We start from the raw sequence: 26,721 nt of genomic DNA, 5'->3' as shown, positions 1-26,721 counted from the left end.
GCTTTACAACGTGTCCTACCAATGTTTGTGTTACCTTTGGTCTACCGTATGTTTCTGCAGTTTCACACGAATGACTCAAAAGCTGTGGACACCAAAAATGACTCGCCAGTACACAGTGTATCACTGCAAGTCAGCAGTAAGACTTCAGACCGAAGTAGTTTTTTTTTTCAGTCCGCTTGCTCATATTTTTGCTTGAAGTCACAGTAGATGTCATATGATCTTTGACCATCTCCTACTGTCCAGCAAACCTTATGCTTATTATTGGGAAATTGGATTCGCTCAACATACTGATATACATTATTTAGTCCTTATCCTTCACTCTCAGTTCGCTGCAAATTGATCTCCATGGTCTCGCATTGGAATGTGCAGTGAAGTGTTTGCACAGCAGGCTGAGAGGTTCCGTTTCTTCGTCTTATTTCTTACCAATGTTGACAGATCCTTTCAGTTTTTGCAGGAGCTGTGTGGGCCCTTTACCATTGATACTCAGTTAATTTAAACCTCAAAACCGTAGCTTGACATGGTTTTAGGTGTCCATGTCCGCCCTGACTGAAGAAAGCAGCGCATATGAATATTGCATGAACATGCATCATCAAATGAGAGCCTCCCTTGCAGCTTCCCCCTTTGAGCTGGACTTGAGTGGAGATAAGGAAAGATTATCTCGGGGTCATTTTTTATTTTTATTTTTTTCAGAAAGAAGACACCGTCATTTTTCCTGAACCACAGAAACGATCCCCTCTTTCCAGTCAGCAACTCGTAATTGTTTCGACGGAATGGTCCAACTAGCAGAGCAGATCAGATGTTACTGCACCAGAACAATGCCGGCTGCACCTTCAATTGAACTTTATATTATGAAATAATGGGCCATTAAATGATTGCAGATGACATCTAATTTGCTGACTGCCAACGTGATTCGATTGGAGTGAAATTCATGTGCATTTCCATCCTTGCTGTGTCTGTCAAATGGGCGGAAGGGGCTAATGCAAAAGCATACACCGTGCAGTTTCGCTTGGATATTGCAATTGGTTTTTCTAGGGGGGACCGGCTCCGACTGCATTCAGCACCAGCACACACCCCTCAGCACCGGTGATGCATCCCCGCGGCAAGGGCACGGACAACTCCTCCTTAGAGTCGTCTCGACTTTAGAATGGTGCAGAAATCTCTCAACGGCGGGGTTTACCCAACTCAAGCCGGAGAGAAGAAGCACAAAGTCGGGTTTGTTGGATTAGACCCCGGGGCTCCCGAATCCAGCAGGGATGGGGCGCTGCTCATTGCGGGCGCGGAGAGCACCAAGCGGAGCAGCATCCTCTGCAGACCGAGGTCCAGCATCTCCGCGGGGAGACCCAGACCGTCGAAGAAAAACGCCAGCTATCGGAAACTGCAGAATTTCCTCTATAATGCGCTGGAAAGACCGCGGGGATGGGCGTTCATCTACCACGCTTATGTGTAAGTAATGTCTGGGCTTCAACCAACTCTGTTGGTTCTGTCGTGATGGCCTTTTACTTTGCCATACACGGCCGCCACTGAGTCATGGTTTTGGGGGGGAGTTTTGCGGGTTGTGTGTCTCCTTCCACATTGACGATCATGTTCAGATGGCGCATCCAAGGGTTAAACGTTGCCATGGTATCACTTCACCTGCATGACTCCTGCCGTCACTCCTAATTCTGGCCATTGCGACTCATGCGTATGTCACATTGACATCGAGGTTGAGGGCTGTTTTATCTGTCCAAGCCGTTCGTGGTGGTGATGGGGGACATTCCTGCGGTCTTTGCTCGACGTGCCCACGTTTTACACACTACTGTCTCGCACCGGTTGGAGTCACCATATGTTGCGGCAGCGATAGGGTTCAGCACCGTGGTCTGTGGACAGCTCCGCGCCGCTTCAGTACTTTCACTAATTGACGTTGCAGTCCAGCTCTGCACAGTGATCTGGACCCTACACACACACACACACACACACACAGTATGCGTGTGTGTTTGTGTGTGTGTGTGTGTGTGTGTGTGTGTGTGTGTGTGTGTGTGTGTGTGTGTGTGTGAGTGCAGGCAAAGGGAGTGTTCTGGTACTACAGCCAGTGACTAGACAGTCTGGGAGCATTTGTAGACTCCAGTGATGCCAACGTAAATACGTGGGTTGATGATCTGTGACCTCTGGTTAGTGGACAGCAGTTGAGGCGAGCAACCAGCAGTGACAAGCAAAGCCTTTTGGGGAAAGGAGTTCCTTACATAAATTCTGACCTATCAAAGGGCTTCGGCAGGAATTTGGTGATGCACGTTCATAAAGTTGGGTGACTTACAAGGTACAGATCAAAACGGAAGGGTCAGAATTTGTGCAGCAGAGGCCAAGACGTCGTGATTTGGATCCTACATTTCCCATGACACAACCCATGGTATCTTGATGTTAATCACCCTCAATTTTCTGTTAAACACGTGCAGTCATCCATTTTTATTATTTTCTCCGAGTTGACAAAGCTCTTCCACGGCCACAGAAGATGCTATTCAGCCGTTCGCCCAAGCTGTGTTGTACCCACTCCACAAACTGACCTTTATGAGGCATTTCCTTTTAACATATGTAACCTACAGTAGTTTTGTGCATCATAATAAGGTTAAAGATAGTAATTACAGTATGTTAGCCTACAATTAGGAGCTCTTTCCTCCAAAGGAAACGGTGGGTGAAGTGCAGTTGGTAGTTTCCCCTCCAGCCATGCCTGAATCCCTCTGGTTCTGTGATACTGCATAGTGAGGAGTTGAAATGGCCACAGCGTGAAGGAATTCACGGTGCGCAGCATATCAACTCCCCTGAGATGGCTGGATGCCCAGAAGTAAGCCTGTGCTTTAACGTGAAACCGCATGCACACTCACGCTGGTCCTCCGGGTGCTTCTGAAATATTAACAGAATACTATGGCAGCCAGCTGAAACCCCTTCTGTGCTACCTTCATGGCTGAATCTGGTGCATGCACAGGTGATGTTTTTTTTGTGGGATAATACGGCATTTGGAGCAAAGCTCCTCGAGGCAACCTAGTTAGAAGAGGGTCAGTAGCATGTGTGCTGTCTAAAATCAGAATCCTCTGGAAAGAAAGTTACAAATTAGTGTACAACTCTGCCTTACTACAAAGAACACTGATTGGAGGAAGGTGACAGAACACATGAGAATGATGATTGAAGTCACCCTGATACACCTACAGTATAGTTACAGCATATTCATATAAAGTAGACAAAATAATATCCAGTCTGCAAAAGAGTATCTGTGGAGAGTAAGCCAGACTCTGCCTCTATTCCATTTGTCTGTTTTATGCATTATTCATAGTCACCACACTTCATTTATTCTCCCAACTCTTTTTTTACTTCCAGCCAGCTGATTTATAAGACTTTCATGTGCTGACTTCAGTCGAATCATCCCCGTCCTCCGTCGCTCTTCTCCTTATCTCTGCTCCGAAAGACAGCATCTGTCAAACAATGTGACACCGCTACCTTGAACTGAGGAAGACAGCTTTGAAAAACACGCTAATGCTTACACAACAGCTATTTTTTTGATGGGTTTCCCCTGGAAATGCTAGGCAGGGGTTTTGTTCCATGGTCTCGTTCGTAATGCATGCGTGAATAATCCATGTGTGGAACTTGAGTGCCTATATCCAGAGCACTCTCTGTCTTGCTGCCTCTGTGTGTCTCCCATCTACTTTTCTTCTCCCTCTTTGAGCCCCAAGGTCACGCTTCCCCTCCACTTCTGTCTCTGGTCCAACATCAGTTAAAGGGGAGGGCCGCAGTGATCCTCATTTCTCACGGTGTTCATTTCCAGTCAAGGATATTCCCGTGGAACTAAATGTTTAGCATCTTTTAAAATTGTCCACACTGCGGCTGGGTTTGAACATTCTGGATTTTTTGGAGTGAAAGGGAAAAGTGTGAAAATCCTTTTGCGTCAGACGAAACAGCTACAGGCCATCTATGCCATTTGTCGGCACAACTTTTGTTCGGAGGAACAATTCGACAGACTTTTAAAAAAATTTGTCAGGTACTCTTCTCTAGCTACAGCTTAGCATCCTACTCTGATCTATCCAAGCGAGAGGGTGGATCTCTGATATCTCTGCTGATTTTTCTTCAACAGGAGCCTCATTACTGTGTGTCCTCTTGCAGGAAACACCAGCTGTTTGAGATACTTGAAAGGCCTCTGCAGCTGTAACATGACAACGTGTGTCAGTTCTGCACCAAAGACGAGCACAGGAATATCACAGGAAGAGACGGCACTTGGCAGAGCCCTCTAAAGCTACAAGGAACATTATTTAAGAGTGCAGGCTTAATAGATTTCAATTTTTTGGTCGCTTTAATCAGAATTAATTGCAGAATAAATTTTTTTTATGCACACGAAGAAGTCAAGATTTCTTTTTCCAACCCGGAAAAACCTTTTCAGTATTTCTCAGTAATGGCTGCTGTTAATGCTGCATGCACAGCAAGGAACGCCTTTGGCTTGTAAGGAATAATATGAGATCAAGTAGCTGCAGTGGCAGTGTCATTCATGTAATTATTTACGTGAGATGAGCGGCCCCCGGAAAGTCATCAACACTCTCAAACATCCCCTGAAGAGCCCACAGAGGGGACGCTGCAGTGCTGGCACATGGTCGTCACAGGCACTGTTTGATCGGTGAAAATCCTCTCTGCCTTATTTGCGCTGCTCGAGCTCATCGCAGTCTAAATTTAGCCTGATGGGTATGTCTGGGTAGGCAATGTTGTGCTGAGCGGGGCAAATCGGTGTTTCTTTATCTGCAGCTCAGGATGAATTGCAGGCTCTCGTGCATCCACCAACGGCCCCCTCAAATTGGCCGATCAATAGTCACGTTCCCACTGATGTCGTCTGGACATCTCCGGCAACAAGTGGATGTGCGTGTGTTTGTCAGCTTCGAGTTTGGTATCGGGGACAGAGGTTGCGACCTAGACGAGATGGTGTCAAGACAGAACTCCATGGTCATGTGTGTTTGTGCGTGGGCCAATAATTTACCAATAGTTGAAAACATCCATCTTTCAAATTGACATGGAATCAGAGACAGCTGATCCTCCTACTATTTTGCCAAATGAATGAAATCTGTTTAGTAATAGTAATATAATAATAGATCACTACTCTGCTGGAAATTTAACAGTATCGTTGTTTTTGCTTTATTTAAGATATTAACTGAAATGTTGTGCATGTAGCTAAAGGAATAGTTCCACATTTTGCGATATGTGGGTGGTGTCTGTCTTATCATCTCACTTTCTGTAAGAAAGCGAGTGTGAGTAAACAGGAAATGTGAAAATAACAGTCATCCATTTCTTTTGAGAGCTTGACATGTTTATTGTCTGTTTGACCAAGTCTCCCACCCAGATGTTCTCATAACCGTAAGCTGCTGTGTGTGTCCACGGGCGGTATGGTGGGGCGGTAGAGATGAATCATGGGAAGCGTCTCTCTGCTGATGATAAAGGGAAGGGTAGGTCAGTAGCCGTAGAAGCGAATGGTTTGTCTGCTTCAGGACGCGGGTCCTGTCCCCCTGCTCATTAGTAGGTACGGATGCGCTTGGCAGGGCGGAAGTCAGGAAAGTTACATAAACCGATGTTCAATTAGACTTGCGGTTAGCTAGCGTCTTTGTCCGCAACATTTCACATCAGTGTTTATATGTATAGAAGAATTTGTGCAGTCTTGTGGATTTGTAAGCTTCAGCAAACCGACTCTAGTTCATATCGATCCCCTTGTTAAAGGAATAGTTCAACATTTAGGGATATATGCTTATTTGCTTTCTGGCGGAGAGTAAGCTATAGCCAGGAGATTGTTAGCTTAGCATTCAGACTGGATGCACGTTGAAACAGCTAGCCGGGCCCCCTGGCCAAAGGTAACAAAATCCCCTTCCAGCACCTCTAAGGCAATTCACTCCCTATGTCTGCTTGTTTGATTCCGTACAAAACCCAAGCTGCGAAACAGACAGTTTGTGGTTTTACTGGGGTTCATGGGTGACTTGATGTTCTGGAGTCTGCTGGATGCCTGACAACCTCACGGTTGTCCTCACGACAGGTGTCAGTGTGATTAACATAAGGTTGTGAACTCTGACCAAGAAGTCCTATCCGTCCGATGTGTTTCCAGTAAACGCAAAAAATGTTGGTCTTAAGATGGTGATGGTGACAAGTCAGTGTGACAAGTCTTAGTGCTGTAAATGAAAAGATGTGAAGAGTCTGATTCTTTGACTGACCGACCTTAATATGCCTCACCGGCTACACTGCAGTGGAAAAGAAGGGAACACCAGACATCTCAAAAAACAAATCCATGTTGTTTTTCTGGACTTGGGAATAACAGGTACCTAAATTGATATAATTTTATTCCCTCGTAGCATCCAAATCAGTTCAAAGATTGTTTCAATGGATGTATGAATTAAAATTTAAAACAGTGACAACGTCTGCACGTCATTTACATCTTCTCTCTTGCAGGATGAGGTGATGGAGTTGATTATTAGGGCATCAAATGGGCGCTAAAGAGGGGGAAGGAAGGAATTTGTGTTTTTAAATTCCCTGGCATATATAGGCCACCTGTCAAACAAAAAAGACTGCAAAATTTAGTGGCGTAGAATACAAGAAACCTAAACCTTGCTAAGAATAATGCAGTGTTGTCTATTTAAATTGAGAAAATCTATACTGATAGTAATTCCAATTTACCAGAGAAGCCTTTCAACCTCTTACATAGACTTAATAATCCAAACTAAACTGACAAGCTGCAGACTCACAGCAGAATGTAGTAAAAGCTTTCGCAGCACATGAAGAGGTTACTTTTACCAAGAAAGCCTTGACTGCTGTAGCCATTAATGATGTATGAGATGCCAAAAACACACTCATGCTCCAGATGCAAGAGAGGATGACCTCGAACTAACCTAACAAAGTTTAATGTGCAGAACTGGTGCAGCTACAGCCCTACAGCTAAAGCTAAAGCTACAGCTAAAGCTAAAGCTACAGAGCTCCTTTTGCTTTTGGTTGGCATGTTTTTATGCCGCTGATGAAGAATAATAAAGAATATCATAAAGAATCAGCTTGTCCATGGACTTTTTTTTGCTCCATTGCTATTCACCTTTGATCTCTTCTGCTCAATTCTGATTGGCCGACAGGCAATGGCCACCGCCAAGTTTAACATGACCAAACTGAAACTGCAGCAGGATAAAAAAAGAGGAATCAGGTGAGAAGCAGTTAATAGTTGAATTAATTCAAGTGAAAAAATTATTATTATTATTATTATAATTACTATTATTATTATTATCATTATTATTTCTAAATAAACTCAGGGAATCCGGGGAGGATTGATAAAAACATATAAACACATGAACATATCAAACCCAATTAATGTTTTTGAACTTCTGAGGAGTTTGTTTTAGGTCAGAATTGTCAGCCTTACCATCATGCTTTTGCTAAAGAGTTTTTAAGACGAGGACAGTTTAGAAGATTCAATCCACGGTGGGTAGATTTTTGCCTCTGTTAGCTCGTTGTTTTGGGTCTTTGGCCTGCGGAGTCTGCTCTCATCAGCCTTGTTTCAAGCTGTAGCAGTTCAAGCTGTATGCTCTCTGTCCAGCACCAAACAGCAGTCAAATTTAGCGACTGGCTGGTGAACTCAGTGGATCATTTCGCAGCTAAAGATATTTTCCTCAGGAGTTTGTGGAGATCAAAACAGAGCTAAAAGGAGAAGGAATTTTTGACTTTAATCAGGTGGACAGAAACACGACTCCAGATAAATGCTAGTTCCTCCACGTCTACTGGATGTGTAAACAAGTTTTACTAACACGTTTGCCAAAGAATTTACCAATAATTTTTCCACCTTTTTAAACAAATAATAATAATAATAATATAATCATTTAGATATGGATGTTCAGTTTGCATATATCACAAGCTGGCCCTGCTGTATGTACAGTATGTGTCTTTGTCAATGTAATAGTTTGGATGGAAGTTTCCCTTAACTGAAGCTGATTCTAATTGATTCTAATTCTTCTTTCATAGCAAAAATGCCAATTGTATCTCATACTGTATATTGGTGCTGTAAATGACGTCACCAGTGTAGTGTGAGCTTTAAAGTGTATCACCCGATCCTGTGCTCAGGAGATACTTGATGTCATCTCACATCTCTACTAAAATTAATGTTGGTTGCGCCTGCCTCTTTTAAAATCCTGCATTGTCCCAGGAGTGGGTTTCACCAGGCGCTCTCCATTAGCCTTGCTTTGGATTCCTTCCAGAAGATCTTTCCTAAAGAGAATCCCTGAAGTCAGGCCCTGCTGTGCCTCTTCCTCTTAAAATCATATGTTATCTTCAATCCAATAAAGCGTTCACCTGATCGTCTCCTCTGGTGGTGCAGCTGCAGAACTGATTTTGAATGTTGAAAAAAGCTAATAAGATAAACACCACTAATAACTTATATAGAAGACAGATAATGTGGCTTGGACTGTGAGGAGGAGGCTGAGAAGTTTTGGTCTTTCTTGTGACGAGCTGCTGACTGACATGGCCAGTAAATACACCCAGTCTGTCTGATGACTTGCGGCACAGAGAGGCAGGTTGATGACGATGTCAGCTGATGATACTCTATATTCCGGCCTCACAGGTCATTAGATTTCCTGTAAACGTGTGCGCAACCATGTTCTCATAAGGTTCACGTTCAATACATTCAGGGAGAATCAGTGTTCAATTGAGCATTCACCTTACCTTTGATCCGCCTGCCTGCCTTCAGTTCTTTTTTTAAACTTTCTTGGTGATTTACTCACTAATTCACTCATTTCCTCATTCTAATTGAGCAACTGCTGTTGATGCAGTTTGGCCTGTTTCTGCTGATAAAAGCACCCAGAAGGTCTGCAGCCGTAATTAGTCATTCAGTCCCCAGCTGTACCCACTTATACTTGAGAAATGTTCCCAATGATCACTGATGACAGAGATCTGTGGTTTATCCAGACATGATGCTGTTAAATTATTCATATATCATTTTTAAGTTTCCTCAGAAACTTGGGGAAACTCGACATCACAGATGCTATATTCACAGTAGTTCTATAGTCGGGGGTTATAAATCAAGCCAGCTGTTGCAGTGGATATCCTGTACTTCCTATCTAAAACAGGATTTATCAAGTGGCACGTGTTGAAAAGAAAAAGCAATAACTTCTTTTGCACCCTGTCATATCTCTTCCAGATTCCTCCTGGTCTTCTCCTGTCTCATACTCTCAGTCTTTGCCACCATCAGAGAGTTCAAAAATAGCTCAGAGAGTGCCTTGTACATCCTGGTAGGTATCGTTTGATTTGCAGCAACACTCTGCTGTATACACAGTAGATTCGTGTCACACGGTCAACTCCACCTTTTTGCTTCATTCCACAGGAAATTGTGACCATCGTGGTGTTTGGAGTAGAGTACATTGTAAGGATATGGGCTGCTGGCTGCTGCTGTCGATACAGAGGATGGAGAGGGAGGCTGAAATTTGCCAGGAAGCCTTTCTGTGTCATAGGTGAGGCAACTAGGGCGACTTGTGTTTTGCCGGCTGTCATTTCTCTCACCGTGCTCTCTCAGAAGAACATAACACAGTAACGTTAATGTGTTTTTCCATTCCTTCTATTTTTAAATGCCGAAGGGTTTGAGCGAGGAAATGTTAATATTCTTTGTTGACTGTTGATTTCATGTGATTTTCCTCGTTGTCCACAGTAAATTGTTGTGAATTCAGTCTTTGATTTGCAGGATATACTACTGCATCTTTGGCTTCTGCTGCTTCACAGTGGGTATAGTTCTATCTCACTGTGTTGTTTCTCTCTCCAGACATTATGGTGCTGATTGCCTCGGTGTCTGTACTCGCAGCTGGATCTCAGGGCAATGTTTTTGCCACCTCGGCCATCAGGAGTTTGAGATTCCTGCAGATCCTGCGCATGCTGCGTATGGACCGGCGTGGAGGCACCTGGAAGCTGCTCGGATCTGTAGTTTATGCCCACAGCAAGGTGATCCTGAGACCATTTCCTTTGTTTCTTTCTCTAGGAGTTGACTGCTCCTTTATTGAGACACTTTTCTCAATTTTTTTCGTTAGAGGTTGAGTATTATTAGCTCGTCATATGTGGTGTCTAACACCATAGCTGATGTCCACTGTATTCAGTTTAACGTTGATATTAGAAAGTTTGAACCGGATAATTCCCATTGAGGCTTATCTTATCAATATCTGTGCATCTTAACAAAAGAAAGCTTAAGGTGGTATGGTTGTGATCAGACAAGTGAAAAAATTGGTAAAGGGTACAGAAAGATAGTGTTATGGTTAAATGAGCAAAGCCAACCTTTCCTTACTTCCTCACTACGTTTTTTTTACCCAGAAAACATGCAGAGGAGGCCAAAGTACTCTTTTCAGGTCTCAGTAGTGTCTCATTCTTTCTCTCAGGCTGCGTGCAGCCCCAGCAACCTGCATAAACAAGCTGGGTGGCCTGAATAATGCCTAAGACACAAAACCCAGGGCATACATGGGAATTTGAAAATTTCCCAGTGGAAATGATGTATTTCAGGAAATTTTAGTTATTTTAGCAAATTTTCTGTATGGATATACCAAAAAAATGTAAATATATGAAAAAAAGATGGCTGCTGCCTTTTTTGCTTCTTCAAGAATTCTTCTTCTTCAAGCTTGTAATATGTCATGTCACCACCTTCATCTTTTACCTTCTTCAGCAGCGTTCACTTTCCCTGGAATCATCACCCAGATGCTACTAGATGCATTTTGACTTTGCCCGCATGAAGAACTGAATTGTTAGCCAACGTTAAGATCAGGTACAAATATAGCGTAACGGGTTTTAGTCCACTGCGCAAGTTTAAATCTAAGTCTGAGGAGGACCATAGCATAATGCAAGTTCCACGTTAAGATGTATAATAGTAATGGGACTAATAATAAAAATCAGACTAATTGAAGCAGTGCACATTGAGCAGGATCATGGGGGCAGTAGCTGGTTGTCGTCACAGGCTGCTCTGGCATTACTATATGTTTTAAGACCATCATTCCAGGCTAAGTGGGATTCTTCCAGTTTGGTGGAAGGCCATATCCTTTCAAGTTTTCACGATGTTTGCTTCAATGTGCGGGTTTGGGAGTTAAACCACGGGGCTAACCTCCCTTGTTTTATCATCTTCTTTTTTAGAGGAGCAATAGAGTCGAGTGTCATTCTCATTGAGCCTGCAGCACTATCAACAAGAAGATCAATTTGGGTGGGACTAAAGTTAGCATAGGAGTCTATGGCAGTGAAATGAATGCTGATGAAATCACTTCCTTGAGTTTAGCTACAGCACTATCACATAGACATCTAGCATTTTCGCTTAATGGTTTGTAGTCCAGTAAGATCATTTCAGAAGTTACTAAACAATGGTCCGATAAAAGAGGATTCTATGGTAAGACTATTAAATGTTCACTTTCAATGCCATAAGTCAGAACGAGGTCCAGGGTGTGTTTAAAACAGTGAGTGGGTTTATTTATACCCTGAGCAAAGCCAATTGAGTCTAATAATGAGATAAACCAAGTGCTAAGGCTCATTATCAACATCCAAATGAATATTGAAATCACCTACTATAACTACTTTATCTGTACTAAGGACTAAACTTGATAAAAGCTCTAAAAATTCTGATAAAAATTCAGAGTACGGTCCAGGAGCGCGGTACACTATAATAAATAGAATAGGCTGCAATGTTTTCCAGGTTGGGTTGTGTAAGACTAAGGACCAGGCTTTCGAAAGGAGTTATAATTGAGTTTAGGTTTAGGGTTGATAAATGGGCTTGAGTCAAGAATGGCTGCAGCTCCACCTTCTCGGTCGGTGCCTTGAGGAATGTGAGTATCGGTATGACTGGGGGAGTGGATTCATGTAGACTAACATATTCTTCATGACACAGCCAGGGTTCAGTATGATTAAATATATCAATACAATGATCTGATATTAGATTGTTTACTAATACAGCCTTAGATGGCAGAGATTTAATGATTAAGAGTCCACATTTAATTCTCCTATTTTGTTGTACTTTTGCAATGGTGGTCTTAATTCTTATCAGGTTTTTATGTACAAGTCCTTTTCTGCTCAGTCTCTACGGGGTCTTGAGTGGGTGACCTTTGTCGTCCACTGTGACACATTATTCCCAGCTGTGCCTCTTCCAAGCAATTCTGTCGCAGTGAGGAAGCACATTTCTCTCAGTTTTATTTTAATGAGCTTTAAAATAGAAGTATTTGCTTGCACCAATAACCTGTGGGAAATTTGCAACTGTTTGCTGTGGTGAGATGGAGACAGTGAGGGTGTGTGTGTAGCATGTGGGGAGCTGAGGGAAATAAAGACGTTTATGAAATACTTGGTTTTCCACAGAGGGCATCTGACTCACATAGTTATGTCCAGTAATCCTAGAGAATTACAGTTTTTTTTACCAATTCACAGGGGTTACATCAACACACTGCAAGGCACGGCAAGTGACACTTTATTAATTTTGATTCCCTGATGCTTATCGTATTGGTTTTCTCTGTAGGAGCTCATCACAGCGTGGTACATAGGCTTCCTGTGCCTTATCCTGGCTTCATTTCTGGTCTACTCCGTGGAAAAGGAGTTAAATGATGAGTTTGAGACCTATGCTGATGCCCTTTGGTGGGGTCTGGTAAGGATAAATTGAAAAAGAAATCAATGTCTACATTATCCACTTTATAGTTTTGAGAAACACTAAAAAATAGCATTCTGTGATGTTATGATAATAATTTTATTTCCAGTTTTCTTCTATTACAAAATATCTACAACCTGTGCCACACCACTCAAACCCAGTAGTGACTCTGATTTATATTTTCACTAGATCACTCTCACCACCATTGGTTATGGTGATAAGGTTCCCAAGACCTGGTACGGACGCTTGCTGGCAGCCACATTCAGCATGATCGGGGTGGCCTTCTTTGCACTTCCTGCTGTAAGTATGAGGGCTCATCAGGAGTACTTTGAACCCATTATCATTAGTGAGAGAGGATGCTTAAAGTGCTGATTATCAAGAGCCTCCTTTTTGTTGATTTGGTTTCTATCCTTCAAGGGGTGTGCTCAATGGTGCAGTGTCACTGCTCTGCACCTCCCTAAGAAACAATGTTTGCACTTCTATGAGGGATTGCTACAGATGTCGCTCTTTGTCTGGTCTGTTACCACCTCTCATGCTAACTGCTCAGTTTTCTATTTGTTTATTCCAAACAATCAGAACGTTTAACCCATCACTTTTGCCATGAAAGACCAACCAGATTATAAATTTGGATGAACAGATTTAAAAGTTCTGATTGATTCAATACAACTGGTTATAATTATATCATTGTCATTGGTCTATGCTTGAAAGAGGCATAGTCATGCTAATTTATATTAGCCGAAGCAAATGATTCCTTGAAAGCTGCATTAATCAATATTCTTATGGAACAATGGATCAAGTCAAATGATGTGTTATGTGAAATGTGTTGCTCATAGTGACGAACAGAGAATTTACACTCAACAGTTCCTTTTAGCTCTGCAAAGCACTTTAGCATCTTTCAGCTTATCGTTTTTGTTTTACACCCTATAACTTTTCGGTGTCAGTTCAGCCTCACCGCTCTCCTCCATCCCGTTTCCACCCAAAACAGAATGATTGCAGTCCAACAGCAACAGGCAAAGTTAGCAACTAGCTGAAGAACATAGTGAAGGCTTTAGTAGCGAAAGAGACAGATATTTTCCCCAGGAGTTGGTGGAGACCGAAACAGAGTTAAAAGAAGAGGTAATATTGGACTTACATTTGTCAGTTGGACAGAGGCACAAATCCAAATGAATGTTAATGTTCCCCTGTATCTGCATGATGTGTAAATAGGCAACTGTTGGCTAGCACATTGACCATATTAACTTTATAAGATAATAAAATGTCAATGTTGTGTTTACAATTTTCTACCACTAATACTACTACTATTACCACTAAAACTAATAATAATACTACTAATAATGATTTATAATAGACGAGCAATCAGTAAAGATGTAGCGTGATAATAGACCTTTTTCACTGCAAACGTTTTGAGGTGTCATAGCGGAAAAAGCACAGGTTGAACTAATACAATTAACATCATGGCTCAGTTACATCTAATTATCTCGGTGAACACGCATCAAGGGACCTGGATGTGGATTACCATTGCTAATGTTATTAATTACACCTGTGCTTTTCCTGGTGTGAAATATCCACTGTGACAAGGCTATATATATATTGGAAAAGGATGTGCAGAACTTTATAGAGTTTGGTATATCAGCCAACTAATACATTTTTCTGTCTTTTATGATCCTACTCTACTCACTCAGAAAAGAAAGCACTCTAAATGAGCCATTCTGTTACTTTCCATCTGTCCTCTGTGGCACTTAGACTGTAGCAGTGAGCTAAAAGCTTAATCTGAATTCACAAAAATGCTGCTCTTTCTCCTTTTACATTCAGAAAGCTCTCATCTTATCATGTAACTCCAGTCACTGATGTATTTGTCAGTTGCTGGTAAATGTTCAGCATTTCAGCTGAGATTTGAAGATGTCAGACTCGGCAGTGAGTTCTGAGTAAGATGCTAAGACTTGTTGAGTCTATCACACATAGAAAACCAGGGATTGCTGCATCAGCACTCAGATAACAGGAAACAGTCACTATTTTTGCCACATTGACTTCTGATGGGTGTGGAGGAAATCAGCATTCTCTCACATTTCTGTTACCTGGAGGATTTGCAGAAATGTGAAAATCTGAGATATTACCACCTCACTGGACGTTTTTCCTGGATCCGTTCAGTGGACTGCTGTTTTTTGCAATTCCCACTTGTGGCCAGTAGAGATCAATAAAGGTCACTGATAACTTCATGGGCTTTCTGTGCTCTCTGCTGCTTACTCACTGACTCTGTATAGGGCATCCTGGGTTCTGGCTTTGCCCTCAAAGTCCAAGAGCAACACAGGCAAAAACACTTTGAGAAGAGACGCAACCCTGCAGCAGGACTCATCCAGGTATACGTCAAGGAAAAACTGTATGATAACATCACCATGTACAGATTTATCAAAAAGATATTCTTTGTTTTGCACTCCTAACAAAAAGTTAAAAAGGTTTTTGTATTTCTCCATCCAGGCTGCTTGGAGGTTTTATGCTACCAACCTCTCCCGCACAGATCTGGTGTGCACTTGGGATTTTTATGAGCAGACTGTAGCTATTCCAATGTACAGGTGAGTGATACAACTGGCTGAATAATACGGCACATTATACAGCATTTCCAATAAATACAACTGTTTTCCCGGATCACATCCTGCTATGTTTCTTAAAACTGGGAAGCCCAGTGGAAGACTGAACCTACGGAAAATCCTCGCCTTCTTTGTATTCCAAACTCCTTTGTTGAATCAGATATTACTGTCTGTTGTGAAGACTCACACACTGGTGGGTTTTCATTTTCTGCTTTAATAATAGTAATTTTACAGTGGATGAGGCTGGAGTCTTGGCAGTGACACCAAAACCTCTTTGATATGTGGCTCCTTTCTAAAAATTAACCACTTATTTTGCTGTCCGGCTGTATGAATCAGCAAATAAGCTGCCAAGCTTCACTTTCACAATGCAGATATCTGCCTTTTATGTGTCTAGAAGTAGAAGATCGCTGCTTGTCTGTTCTATTTGGGAATCACTTCATGTTCGGTTTCATTGCAATCGTAATTTGAGGTGAAAAGGTGTTGGCCGGCAGAACAGATAACTGCCAAACTAAATGGAATTAGCTTTAAAGTGCCCAACGGCAAGCTTTAACCTTTGAACACTGAGTCGGTGAGAAGGTCTCGACTGTATGACAAAATGCTCTTTGTCTTTTCTCAGACTTATTCCACCCCTGAATCAGCTGGACCTGCTGAGGAATCTGAAGGGAAAGTCATTCAGGTACCAACACGACAGTCAGCGACAAAGCTGGTGATCAACAAGCATGACCTCATGATGATAATGATATCCGGATGCTGATAATGGGGATAAGGGTGATGACATAAGTGATTCATAGTGAAACGGAAAGACAGAAGGAAAAGAAAGAATTTGTCATCCATGTTAAAGCTGCACTAATTAATATTATTGTATAAACAAGGCTCAAATAACTATGTGTAATTTGAGAGGGTTCTCTCAAAGGGACAGACCCACAGAGCATTATCACCCGTTCCCCTCAGCTGTATAGAGCTCTTTTTTTTTAGCGTTTTAGCTCCCATAGCACCCTGTCTGACGCTAGCAGATGGCTGTATTCAGCATACAAGTCCTGATGAGCGCACACCACCTGCTCGGCACCAAACATCAGACAGACCAAATGAGGTCCTAGCTGGTGAACATAGTGGAGCATTTAGCTGCCAAAGAGCCAGGTATTTTTTTTTTTAACATTCATTAGATGGACACAAACTCAATTTCAAATGGATGCTTAAATTGCTCAGTAGCTGCTGAGTGTGCAAATAGGCAACTGCTAGCCAAAACTTTCACCATTTCAACTTAAAATAATTGAAAAATAATTCAGTGTTATGTTCATAGGTTGTTTCTACCGCGCCCAAGTGGCCAAAATGAGTTATTGCAGCTTTAATCCCTTCTCATACATATCCATATCTTGTGACTTAAGAGACTTCTCCCTGTTTTCTCTCTTGCTTGAAAATGCTAATCCAGCTCAACCCTAAAAATATGGAGCAGTGTTGATTATAGGATAAAGTATAATACATGACTGATTTGCGCAGCGTAACAGTGTGTGTCTTCTCTCCTCACAGGAAGGAGTCTCAGCCAGAAACGTCTCCCAGGTCTGTGCTCGGATTGGTGTTTTATCTCTCTTCACCTCCCCTTGGCTTCTCTTCAATTCTGCTCTTAGCTGCTGTTAAGGCACTCTTCTTGGGGGAGTGTGTGTACACTATATCTGTGCGCGAGTGTGTGTTTGTGTGTTGGGGGGTCACTGTAAATCCTGATGCGTGTCACACATGGACGCGGCTGTGTGTTAAGTGCCTCCTTCAAGAATGGTCATGCTGCATTTGCTCACATGGTGCTCAAAGATCAGCTCACTTTGGCCTCACTCCCAACTGGCAGCTTTATTAAATATTCACCGATCAGCTGTTGATATTCTAGCTTTCAGCATCACCTCAAGAAAATTTGATTTTGAACCCTTTAAGAGCGTGCTTGATTTTTATCACACTGTTTTTGACAAAAGAAACAAGTGTAATTATTGAGAATGTAGTAACACTTTATCATGACTCAGTCCTTTGTAAGCCATTTGCATATTTTGTTTAACTATGATATGAAAAATGAGCCATAAAACATCATTAGAAAGATACTCAAAGGCACTGAAATTCATTCCACACACAAAAGGCAAAGATATTCAACTATTTGTAAGTGTTTATCTGTGATATGATTGAAAAACAGGTTGCAAATGAATTATAAAATATAGTTATCATAAAGTGTTACTGTCATCACAGTATGGCACACACTGCTGATTTTGTGACTGTATCCACTGCTATTTTATCTTTTTGTGTCTCCTCTGCTGCCCACCACTCCAGTAATGAAAATGCACACAAAGACAGACTTTGTGGGTGCTGTCCGAGAACTATTAGGTATAGTTGCTGCACAGATACTAACAACTGCACTGCAAGTCTGTGTGTGTCCTTCCATTCCTACTCCTGTTCCTCTTCTTCTTTAAACAGAAGTACAGTAAAGGTAGAGGAATCACAGAATAAGTACATTTTACGATAATGTCACTCAGTGAACGATAAAATCTGACTAGTTTACATTTTCTAGAGTAGCACAGCTGTGTCAAAGATGTCAATGTGAAAGGCTTTATGCTTAAAAATAAACACAAGAGCTAATTTGCCCACACCTTTTACCTTTAATTCAGAGAAAAGCCAGATATACATCTTTGTTTACCGCCTTGTCACAGTTGATTTATGGCTTCTCTTTAGTAATGTCTTTATGCAATTGATTTGCTTGCTGCCTTTTTTTTTGCCTAATCAGCCTGTATAAACTTCTGCTCAGCAGGCAAGGTGCATATTGCTGAGTACCTAACAGTGCTTTTCCTTTGACCGATTCCTGTGTATAAGGCGAAGCATACAGTACGATGGTGAATTATTTTGCATGATTTGTGTTCACTTTTTGCATAGAGTGAGACCACAGCTCTTCCTTTTGAGACGTGCAGTGCCACTTTGCTTCCCATGCATGCTTGCTTGTAGCTTCCTGCTGCTTGCCTGACCCACTGAATGCTCTACTATGTTCGTATGTGGACATGGCTCCTTCTGCTGTAGGACATAGCCCATTTGCATTTCTGCTGAGGTAAGATTTATTATCACATCAGTGCTGAATTCTACAAATTCCCAAGATTACACTTAAAAAAACAAAACAGTAGGATAAAGACATTTAGTTACAGATAGTTATTTACTTTAATTTAATGAATCTGTAACAAAAAAACAAAAAACAATTAAGTTGGTTAAAGGTCCCTTCTCATTACTTGCTCTCTGTAGTCGAAAGGCCAGCCTGAAGGACAAGGTGTTTCCCAGTCCTTCCAAGGCTCCCATGGCCAAGGGGAAGCCTCAGTCTCCGGGGGCAGGTGAGGGGGCTGAGGCGAGTCCAGGCAAGGTCTCCAAGAGCTGGAGCTTCACTGAGAAGAACCGAGGGCCGAAGCACGCCTTCAGAGTCCGGGGCAGCACTTCGCGCCAAAATTCAGAGGGTGAGGGAACTCCACACAGTACGGAGTAACATCCGACTAGATTAATAATGAGTGTCAGGGTAAACCAGGGTTTTAAAAAATATGGACTTCTGAAGGACAGTACCACTACCTTTGTTTTAGGAATGGTAAATAGCCAATTGTTCATAGTAACATAAACTAGAGACCATCTTGCCAAGGGGATCACACCAGCCGCGACGCCCGGCAACATGTTGATGTTCTGATCCATGAGCACTCAGTAGTCATTACTATATTATTACATGAGTACTCAGTACTCATGGGTCAGACCACACCCATCTTCAAACGCGGCCATCATTTTGATCTCAACTACACACCTGTAAAGTTTCGTGACTGTATCTTGCATGGTTGTGATGCTATCGTGGTGACACTGTCTGTCCACAGAAAGACAGACAGACAGACTGTCAGACAGACACATAAACACCTGCCAAAGTATTCAAAACCATCTCTGTGGTAGTTCCCATTACAGTAGGTGTCTTCAGGACCACATTTAGCCATGATGACACACACACACACACACACACACACACACACACACACACACACACACACACACAAACGCATACACACGAAGACTCACAAGGTGGAAACAATACTAGCCCCATTGTCACAGCTGCTAACTATCTTTTTGCTCTCAAACTGTATTCAAGGTGGAAAGTCTCTGAAACAGTATTTAAACCATCATGAAACAATAAACTCTGCAGAGAAACTCAAACCACTAATTTATTATTATTTAAGATGACTCTATGGTCTTTATGAAGTTACAGCCAGGAATTAGCTTAGCTAGTGTAGAGATTGGAAGCAGGGGTAAACAGCTAGCCTGGCTCTTTCCAAAGGTAAAAAACAAAACAAAAAAAATGACAAGCACCTGTAAAGCTAGCTAAGATAAGACTTTATTCAAGATTTTGTTTTTACCTTGGATGGACAGAGGCATGCCAGCTGTTTCTTGATGTAGTCTCTATGTTATGCTAAGCGAAGCTACCCAGCTGCTGGCTCCAGCTTCATATTCAGCGTACAGACATGAGAGCGGTATCTAACTCTCAGGAAGAGAGCAAATAAGCATATCTCCCAAGATGTCACAGTATTTCTTTAAGCCAGTTGTTCAATTGTTGGGGAAACTTAAAGCTCATTTGGAATGTTTCAAATTAGAATTCAGATTTTCTGGAAATACAGTTTGTCATTTTCTTGTAACTGTGGTCAGAAAGACACCTCTGTTATATCAGAGCTACACAAGAACAAGCCTTAATAATCGGCCATCTAATCCTACTGGAATGAAAAAGTAAAAAATCTAGGGAAAAATCAGCTTCTTAATGATATTTTCCAAAAATGTTCTCTGTCGGCATTCAGATCACAACTGTTCATTAATGAGACCGTAGACGGTACAGTAGCTTACTTACTAAATTGTTGACAGTGAATCTTTTCACAGTAATGAAGTCAGTTGATGTGGAAGAAATATACACTGGGGCTCTGTGTGGCTGTGTGCCAGCTCAGCACTCATCATCTGTGTATTTTTAGTAGGAGGGTGTTGATGGCACTTAACTAATTGCAATCAAGCCTCTTTAAGATGAAGTAATTGTGCAGACTGTGCAGTAATTGTCATGCTATGTAGTTTCTCCTGCATGTATTCAAACATATGAGGAAGAAAATTAGATTTTGTCATCAAAGCCAACATTTCAGCATTATGCAGGGGAGTCAGAGGACCGTTGGTTTGGATGTTGGTGTCCAGCGATCATTATTATTGCTAGACAGCCCAGCTGCATCCATATGTCATCCAGGCCACTGTATCACTATCAACAAATATGTTTCTCTCCTTCGCCATTTCTTTGCCTTTTTGTTAAATATGTTAGACCAACTCTCATTAGTTGTTTTTCTTCTTCTGCTTCGGGGCATGTTAAAGTGCAAAATGAAATGCAGGACGAAGACTTTGGACTGAAGAGTTCTCCAGGTTAGACAAGTCATTATGACATGTCTTCCATTTAAACTGTAATATACTCTGTAATGTTTAGACGTATAGTTTACAATATATGTTATATAAAGCTTTTTAGTATATGCAGCTGGTAGTGTAAATGTTAGAGAAGAGAGACCAGCCTTTTCAACCATGAACTAGAAACCATTCAGTGGACTCCACATGTTCCCATGTTTGCAATTGATTTGTCTGCCATTGTCATCCTGCTCGAATCCATAACAAATCTTTTTCCATGTCTTTCCTCTCTCTCTTTTTGCAGCAATTGAAGGTTTAATAAGTAAGATATTGGGATATTATGTTGGTTGGTTTCTATGGGGAAATAATCAAAAGACAAGTCACCTTTGAGAATCATGCATGTTGAAATCTGCTGAGATTTGTTCACTTGACATGAACCCTTTTTTATTCTGACTTTTTTTCTTATTTGAGTTTCCCCCCGTGATGACTGAAGGCTCTGGATCTTGAGTATAGCACAGAACAAGCATGTAATATTTAAGTATACATTAGGATTATAAGAACTCCATACAATTATGGTAGTTGTACTGTAGATGTTAATCCTGGGTTCAAGTCAAGTGGTGCCAAGATAATCTAAAATTGACCCAGACACAAAATGCCCCAAATCCCTGCTTTACTTTTCATGAAGAGACCTCACTTTCCCTACCAGATTCTCATCTAATATCTGATTAGCAGTGATTAGGCCTTAACACCTTTGTTTGTATGCACTATGCTTCCAAATCCATAGATTAGCCTTCTGGCTAAACTAAACGTATTAGTTATGATGCCAATCTACTCTGTAATTGGTGGTGGGAAGGGAGTACTTGTCATTAAAGGTTTTAATAAAGCTTTATCCCATCAGCACTATCCTTCAATTCTGCACCAAGTCTTTTTTCTGTTGTTCCACAAAGCTCGCTCGCTACGCTCACAAACTGGCTAACTGGTTTGACACCAACTTGGTCACTGAATTCTGCACCTTCAAATCTCAAAGCAATAACTCTGCTTTTCTTCTGTTGTTGACACTTGTCATGCGGTGGCCAATGAAATATTCTTTAAGAGAGTCCTTGTCTTTGCTCCGTAGAGGCGAGCCTCCCAGGAGAGGAAATTGGTGACGATAAGAGCTGCCACTGTGAGTTTCTCACTCAAGAGTTACCTCCAGGATTGAAGGTTTCAATCAGGGCAATCTGGTAAGGGTTTGCTTAATTGTGTAATTTCTATGGTTCTGCAATGTTCATTTCACTCATGGGGGACAATTGTGGTTTACTTTGTGACTTTTTCTTTACTCTGTGGTCATTTATGGGGGAGGCTTCACTAACCTTGATAGTTTAAATAGATAATTACAGCTTATTATAACTTCGGTTGGCTTTCTTAGTTTTGGCAATCATTCCAGTCTGTAACTAGGAGGGCACTCAGAGAGCGCAGACCTCTGCCAACGCCAATGTCAAATAACATACACCAGAGTTTGGAGAAAAAAAAATTCAAATGCATAGAAAATGATCCAGATCTGCCCTCAAAATGTAGTGGGTTCTTCCCTGGCACTTGCCCCATCCCTCCACCAAGATTGATGATAATTGGTTTGGTACTTTTTGCATAATCCCGCTGAGAAATAAACAGACGCGGGTGAAAACATAACCTCCTTGGCGGAGGCAATAATGACATTCTACTTATCATATTAATTACTTAGATCTGGTAAGATGGTGACCGTGCTAAAAAAGACTTCTCGTGTGGCAAGAAACATGAGCAGTCAGATCATCAGACAGTTTGTGCCTGTGTTACCTTTTTTTCCCACAGAGCATTGGTCTCTCTAAAAGATTATTACCTACTGATGTTTGAAAAACCCAGAGGGTCATAGAATAAGACTCACCAGTGGTTTGATTATTATCAAATCCCTGCGTCTTGTCACTATATGTATGAAAAAATAATTCTGTCTGCTGCATGACAGAAACGATTTTTTACCCGTTTCCCAAGTTGTGACTCAGAGAAATGGATGCCTAGCTCTGACTCAAATGTAACACTAAGGATAATACACGAGAGGCACAAACTGGGACCAGGTTAGCCAAACTTATTTTGGAAAATTATAGTAAAATTACTTCCAGAACTGTCCACTGTAAGCATCCATTACAGTTTGCAGACCGACTCCCTGCTTCAATTTTGACTCACTGTTCTTATCTTAGTTCTGCATGCACTGGTTTCCTGGGCTATAAGGTTATTATTAATGACAATTTGTGTGCGCTCACTTTTGGTTTTACCTCCAAATTGGGTTGTTTAGATAATCTAGCAAACCTGCTGGCGTATTTATAAGCTGTACTATTTTGTTGTAGCTTTTTCCAACATCCCAGCAATTACTCTTGTTAGTTTCAGTATCAAATTATGAAAGTACCAACCAAGTTATAATGAATTACCATTTTACAAGGAAAGCTTTTCTTATGTACTATGTAAAATTGTTAGAATATGTCTTTTTCTCATAAGACACTTTGACATGTCACAGTAGGAAAAACAGGTGTAAATAAGAAAACACTGCATGCATCGTGTGTGAAAATAATGTGTCCTCCCTCAGCATCATGAAGTTTCTGGTGTCAAAGAGGAGGTTCAAAGAGAGCTTGCGGCCTTATGATGTCATGGATGTGATCGAGCAGTACTCTGCAGGTCACCTGGACATGCTGTCTCGTATTAAGAACCTGCAGTCCAGGCAAGTGCATGTTTGCTATACAGTATTTTTGAGCTTAAATCTGAGCCACATGGTTTTTTTAGGGTTTGTTTTGGAGTTAATAACCTGTCCGGCTATCGCTTTCACTGGGCGCCTAAATGTCAGGATGGATATGGAGGATACATGGAAATATTTTCAAACTTATTTGTTAGTGCAATAATTACTTTAAATTCAGTATAGCTGTAGAGATGTGTGGTGTCACTGGATACACACATGATGCACAAGTCATTAATTTGCCTGTTTCATTTGTCCAGCTACATGTGCTGTATTCAGATCTCAGTTTTACATCAGTAACTTTTATCTCTCAAAATATACACAGCTCCCAATGCTTCTTCATTTTAGATATAACACTGATGTATAATTCACATTTCTTTCCGTATCAGTTTTCCCTTGCACAAATGAGCTCCTCCCATCTTAATCCCCTAAAGGTCTAAAATGTAGGACAAATATATTCCAACGGTGAAATACATACACTTTTCATCCACGAAGCAAGTCTGACTCACCATATGTCTTGGGTGTGTGGAATATATTGAGTGTTGTTCTTCATAGCTGACGTGATTCCCATGTTGCTTCATTTTGCATTGCACTCATATCGTCTCTGTGTGCCTTGCCAGGATAGATATGATTGTGGGGCCGCCTCCCACTTCAACACCTCGCCATAAGAAGTCCACTGAAGGTCCTAGGTTAGGTTAATAGACTGCACCTCTAGAATGACCATTTTACCAGCATTATGCTCCCTGTACCACAGACCAAATATTGAAGCAATTACATGCTACCTTATTATTTTGATTGACGGGACCCCTTTTGAGTTCAAGCCAAGTGACGTGTCTCATTGAGCTGGAGGAAATGTGATACACGAAAGCAGTGTCAAATATTGAATATCGAATCTTGGTACAGTTTGATAAACTGTGTTATGCGCAACATTTTCAGGTGGTCAAGCTGTTATATTAGCCCTTAGGTCACCTTATATCAGCTGCCTTCTCACTGAATGTTAATGAGCCATGTCATATGGCCTCACTCAACAGGGGTTTGACAGTGCTAGATGCTTGCTGTCATACTGGAGAGACATAGGGAGAGCTCCCCCGGTAGGATGCAATGGAAATGAAGCATGAAGCACAACAAAAGCATGTCAAGTGATGCATTTTGACCTCCTCTTCACACTTTGTTTTGTTCAAGGCCGCCTAATATCCGAATGCATGCATCCACACCGTCCTCCTGAGATCAATACTTTCTCAGTGCTAGGCCATCATTCATTCATTCAATACACACTCGTTCGTAGCTTGACGAGTATCATCAACATAACTGCTTTCTTTACTTATTTTCCGTATAAAAGTAATTCACATTATGGCATCATGAACCTCCTCAGTTAAAAAAAAAAAGTTTAACCCTTTTTGTCAGAGCAGAGTGTTTTTCTTTAATCTCAGATATTACCTTTCTCAAATGCTAGAGTTGACCAGATAGTTGGGAAAGGTCCTAAAGCTGAAGGAGAGGCTGCAGACGACCAGAGCATGATGGGACGTCTGGTCAAAGTGGAAAGACAGGTAGGCATGTTTCACTGGGGTCTGTCAAAAGTTGTATGAGTTGGTTTCCACTGAGATCAAATCATTTGTTTTAACTGTGATCTCTGTTTTTCTGATAATGGATATATGTTAATACTGGGAAAGGAACACCATTTCTTCATTGTGTGTTTTTCTTTTAACCTGCAGGTGGTCTGTATGGACAGGAAGCTTGATTTCCTGGTCAACGTGTATCTGCAGCGTATGGGCATCCCTCATTCTGAAACAGAGGCCTTTTTCAACTCCAAAGAGCCGTATCCAGCCCCGCCTTACCACAGCCCAGAGGAGAGCAAGGAGGAGAAGGAGGGGAAAGAGGAGGTGAAGGAGGAAAGGGAGGTGAAGACATGCTCAGCTGCGGATGTCCCATGCTCTGATGGGTCTTTGGAAAAGAGAGATCCTTTACTGGGTCGGTCCGTGGCAAGATCAGAGGGCACTCCCTCTGGCAGCAACAGCCGCCCCTCTACCTCTTGGCAGCACCAACTGCAGCACCCCCTCAGCCAGCCTGCCTGGAACAGCAGCGTGGCTAACACCCCTTCACCAGTCGAGCACTCGCCCACCCTGTTCCGCCTTCCACCTCCACCTGCTCCGGTTCACGACCGTTCCTCCTCCGGCCTGGGTGGCAACAGCAGAGAGAGTTGCTCCCAGAGCAGGAGGCGCCAGAGGAGGCAGAGGGGTCAGCAGGATGCCACCGCCGTGGAGAGCGACACGTCTCTCTCCATCCCGTCTGTTGACCACGAGGAGCTGGAGCGCTCTTTCAGCGGCTTCAGCATCTCCCAGGCCAAGGAGGACTTCTTTGGGCCCTCTTTCTTTACAGGCTCAGGAGGTGGAGCTGGAGCAGGGACTGAAGCTGGAGCTGGACCCTCGCTCTGTGCCAGAGTCAGACCCTTCATAGCAGAGGGCGAATCAGACACAGACTCTGACCTCTACGCTCCCTCACCTCTGTCCTTCACTGGAGAGGTCTCCTGTGCAGAGAGGGGATGGCCCGGGATGAAGTAGGTCAGGATAAAGATCAGTGCTTCAGTTGCCAACAGGAAACCTCTCATGGGACTGTGAAGGCAACTGACTGACTGTTGTTGCTGATGATTCAATCACAGACTATGATAGGTCAAGGGAATGGTTATGATTAACTATTTATTATAGAAGATGGTAAAAATATGTTCTTATAAAAACTATGGGGTTGTCCTTTATCACCTTTTATGTTTGTGATGCTACACTTTACAAGCAATGCTTAAGTACACTTGCGTTGTATTCATCAAGATCTTGATTCACTCAAAAAAGAGCTGTTTAAGGACGCTTCCTTAATTTAGTTGGCAACATTTTTTGTTGTATTTGTTAGTGAAGAAAAATACATGTGTGAGAGTGTGATGTGTGGCACTTCATTTTGCGTGGAACTTGACATTGATTTGTATCAAACAAACGAGAACGTCACTTCGCTTTCTTTTGTAAGTAGTGAGTGAATTCCAGCACTTTCTGTTCAGCACTGACCACTTCAACTTTGAAAACATAGTGGCAGTTGGTAATGCAAGATTGTTTAAGTCTTATCATGTGGTTAGCATTGTGTCTTGACAACTTCTATACCTTTGAATGACTTGAGGTGTTATGATGCCAGAATCTTAACTATGATAATCAATTAGATTCTTGCAGAGTAAAAAAAAAAGAAAAAAAAAGCTTGCTTTTCAGCATCATTAATTCAGCCTGGTGTTTACTGAATATTACAGAAAAACTCCCCTCAAAGTATTGCAGATACTTCCCCATCAATAAAACCGTGACCTCCTGCATGGCATGTTAAATGGGTGATTTAAGGACTGTGTTAAGCAGGTTACAAAACCAAACAAC

At 41.9% G+C, this 26,721-nt stretch overlaps 1 protein-coding gene across 2 annotated transcripts; it reads left to right on the top strand.

The window, feature by feature from the left end:
* The first annotated feature begins 1,144 nt into the window (after positions 1–1,144).
* LOC120803974 (potassium voltage-gated channel subfamily KQT member 2-like) lies at positions 1,145–26,721 on the top strand. Of its 2 annotated transcripts, XM_040153057.1 has the most exons (18): positions 1,145–1,443; positions 9,155–9,245; positions 9,338–9,464; positions 9,770–9,945; positions 12,476–12,601; positions 12,791–12,901; positions 14,863–14,958; positions 15,077–15,171; positions 15,803–15,862; positions 16,714–16,743; positions 18,445–18,650; positions 20,563–20,610; positions 20,891–20,908; positions 21,704–21,809; positions 23,180–23,311; positions 23,944–24,012; positions 24,777–24,870; positions 25,036–26,721. In XM_040153057.1, exons 1-18 carry the CDS (start codon positions 1,145–1,147, stop codon positions 25,879–25,881), a joined length of 2,730 nt encoding a protein of 909 aa, XP_040008991.1. In that variant the 3' UTR covers positions 25,882–26,721. The 2 variants fall into 2 exon arrangements, with proteins under 2 accessions (XP_040008991.1, XP_040008992.1); XM_040153058.1 differs by lacking the exons at positions 20,563–20,610; positions 20,891–20,908; positions 23,944–24,012.

This window comes from Xiphias gladius, chromosome 18 (assembly GCF_016859285.1).
Source record: "Xiphias gladius isolate SHS-SW01 ecotype Sanya breed wild chromosome 18, ASM1685928v1, whole genome shotgun sequence".
Lineage (NCBI taxonomy): Eukaryota > Metazoa > Chordata > Actinopteri > Istiophoriformes > Xiphiidae > Xiphias > Xiphias gladius.
The sequence above is the reverse complement of the archived record's forward strand: the minus strand, read 5'-3'. Positions and strand labels throughout refer to the sequence as shown.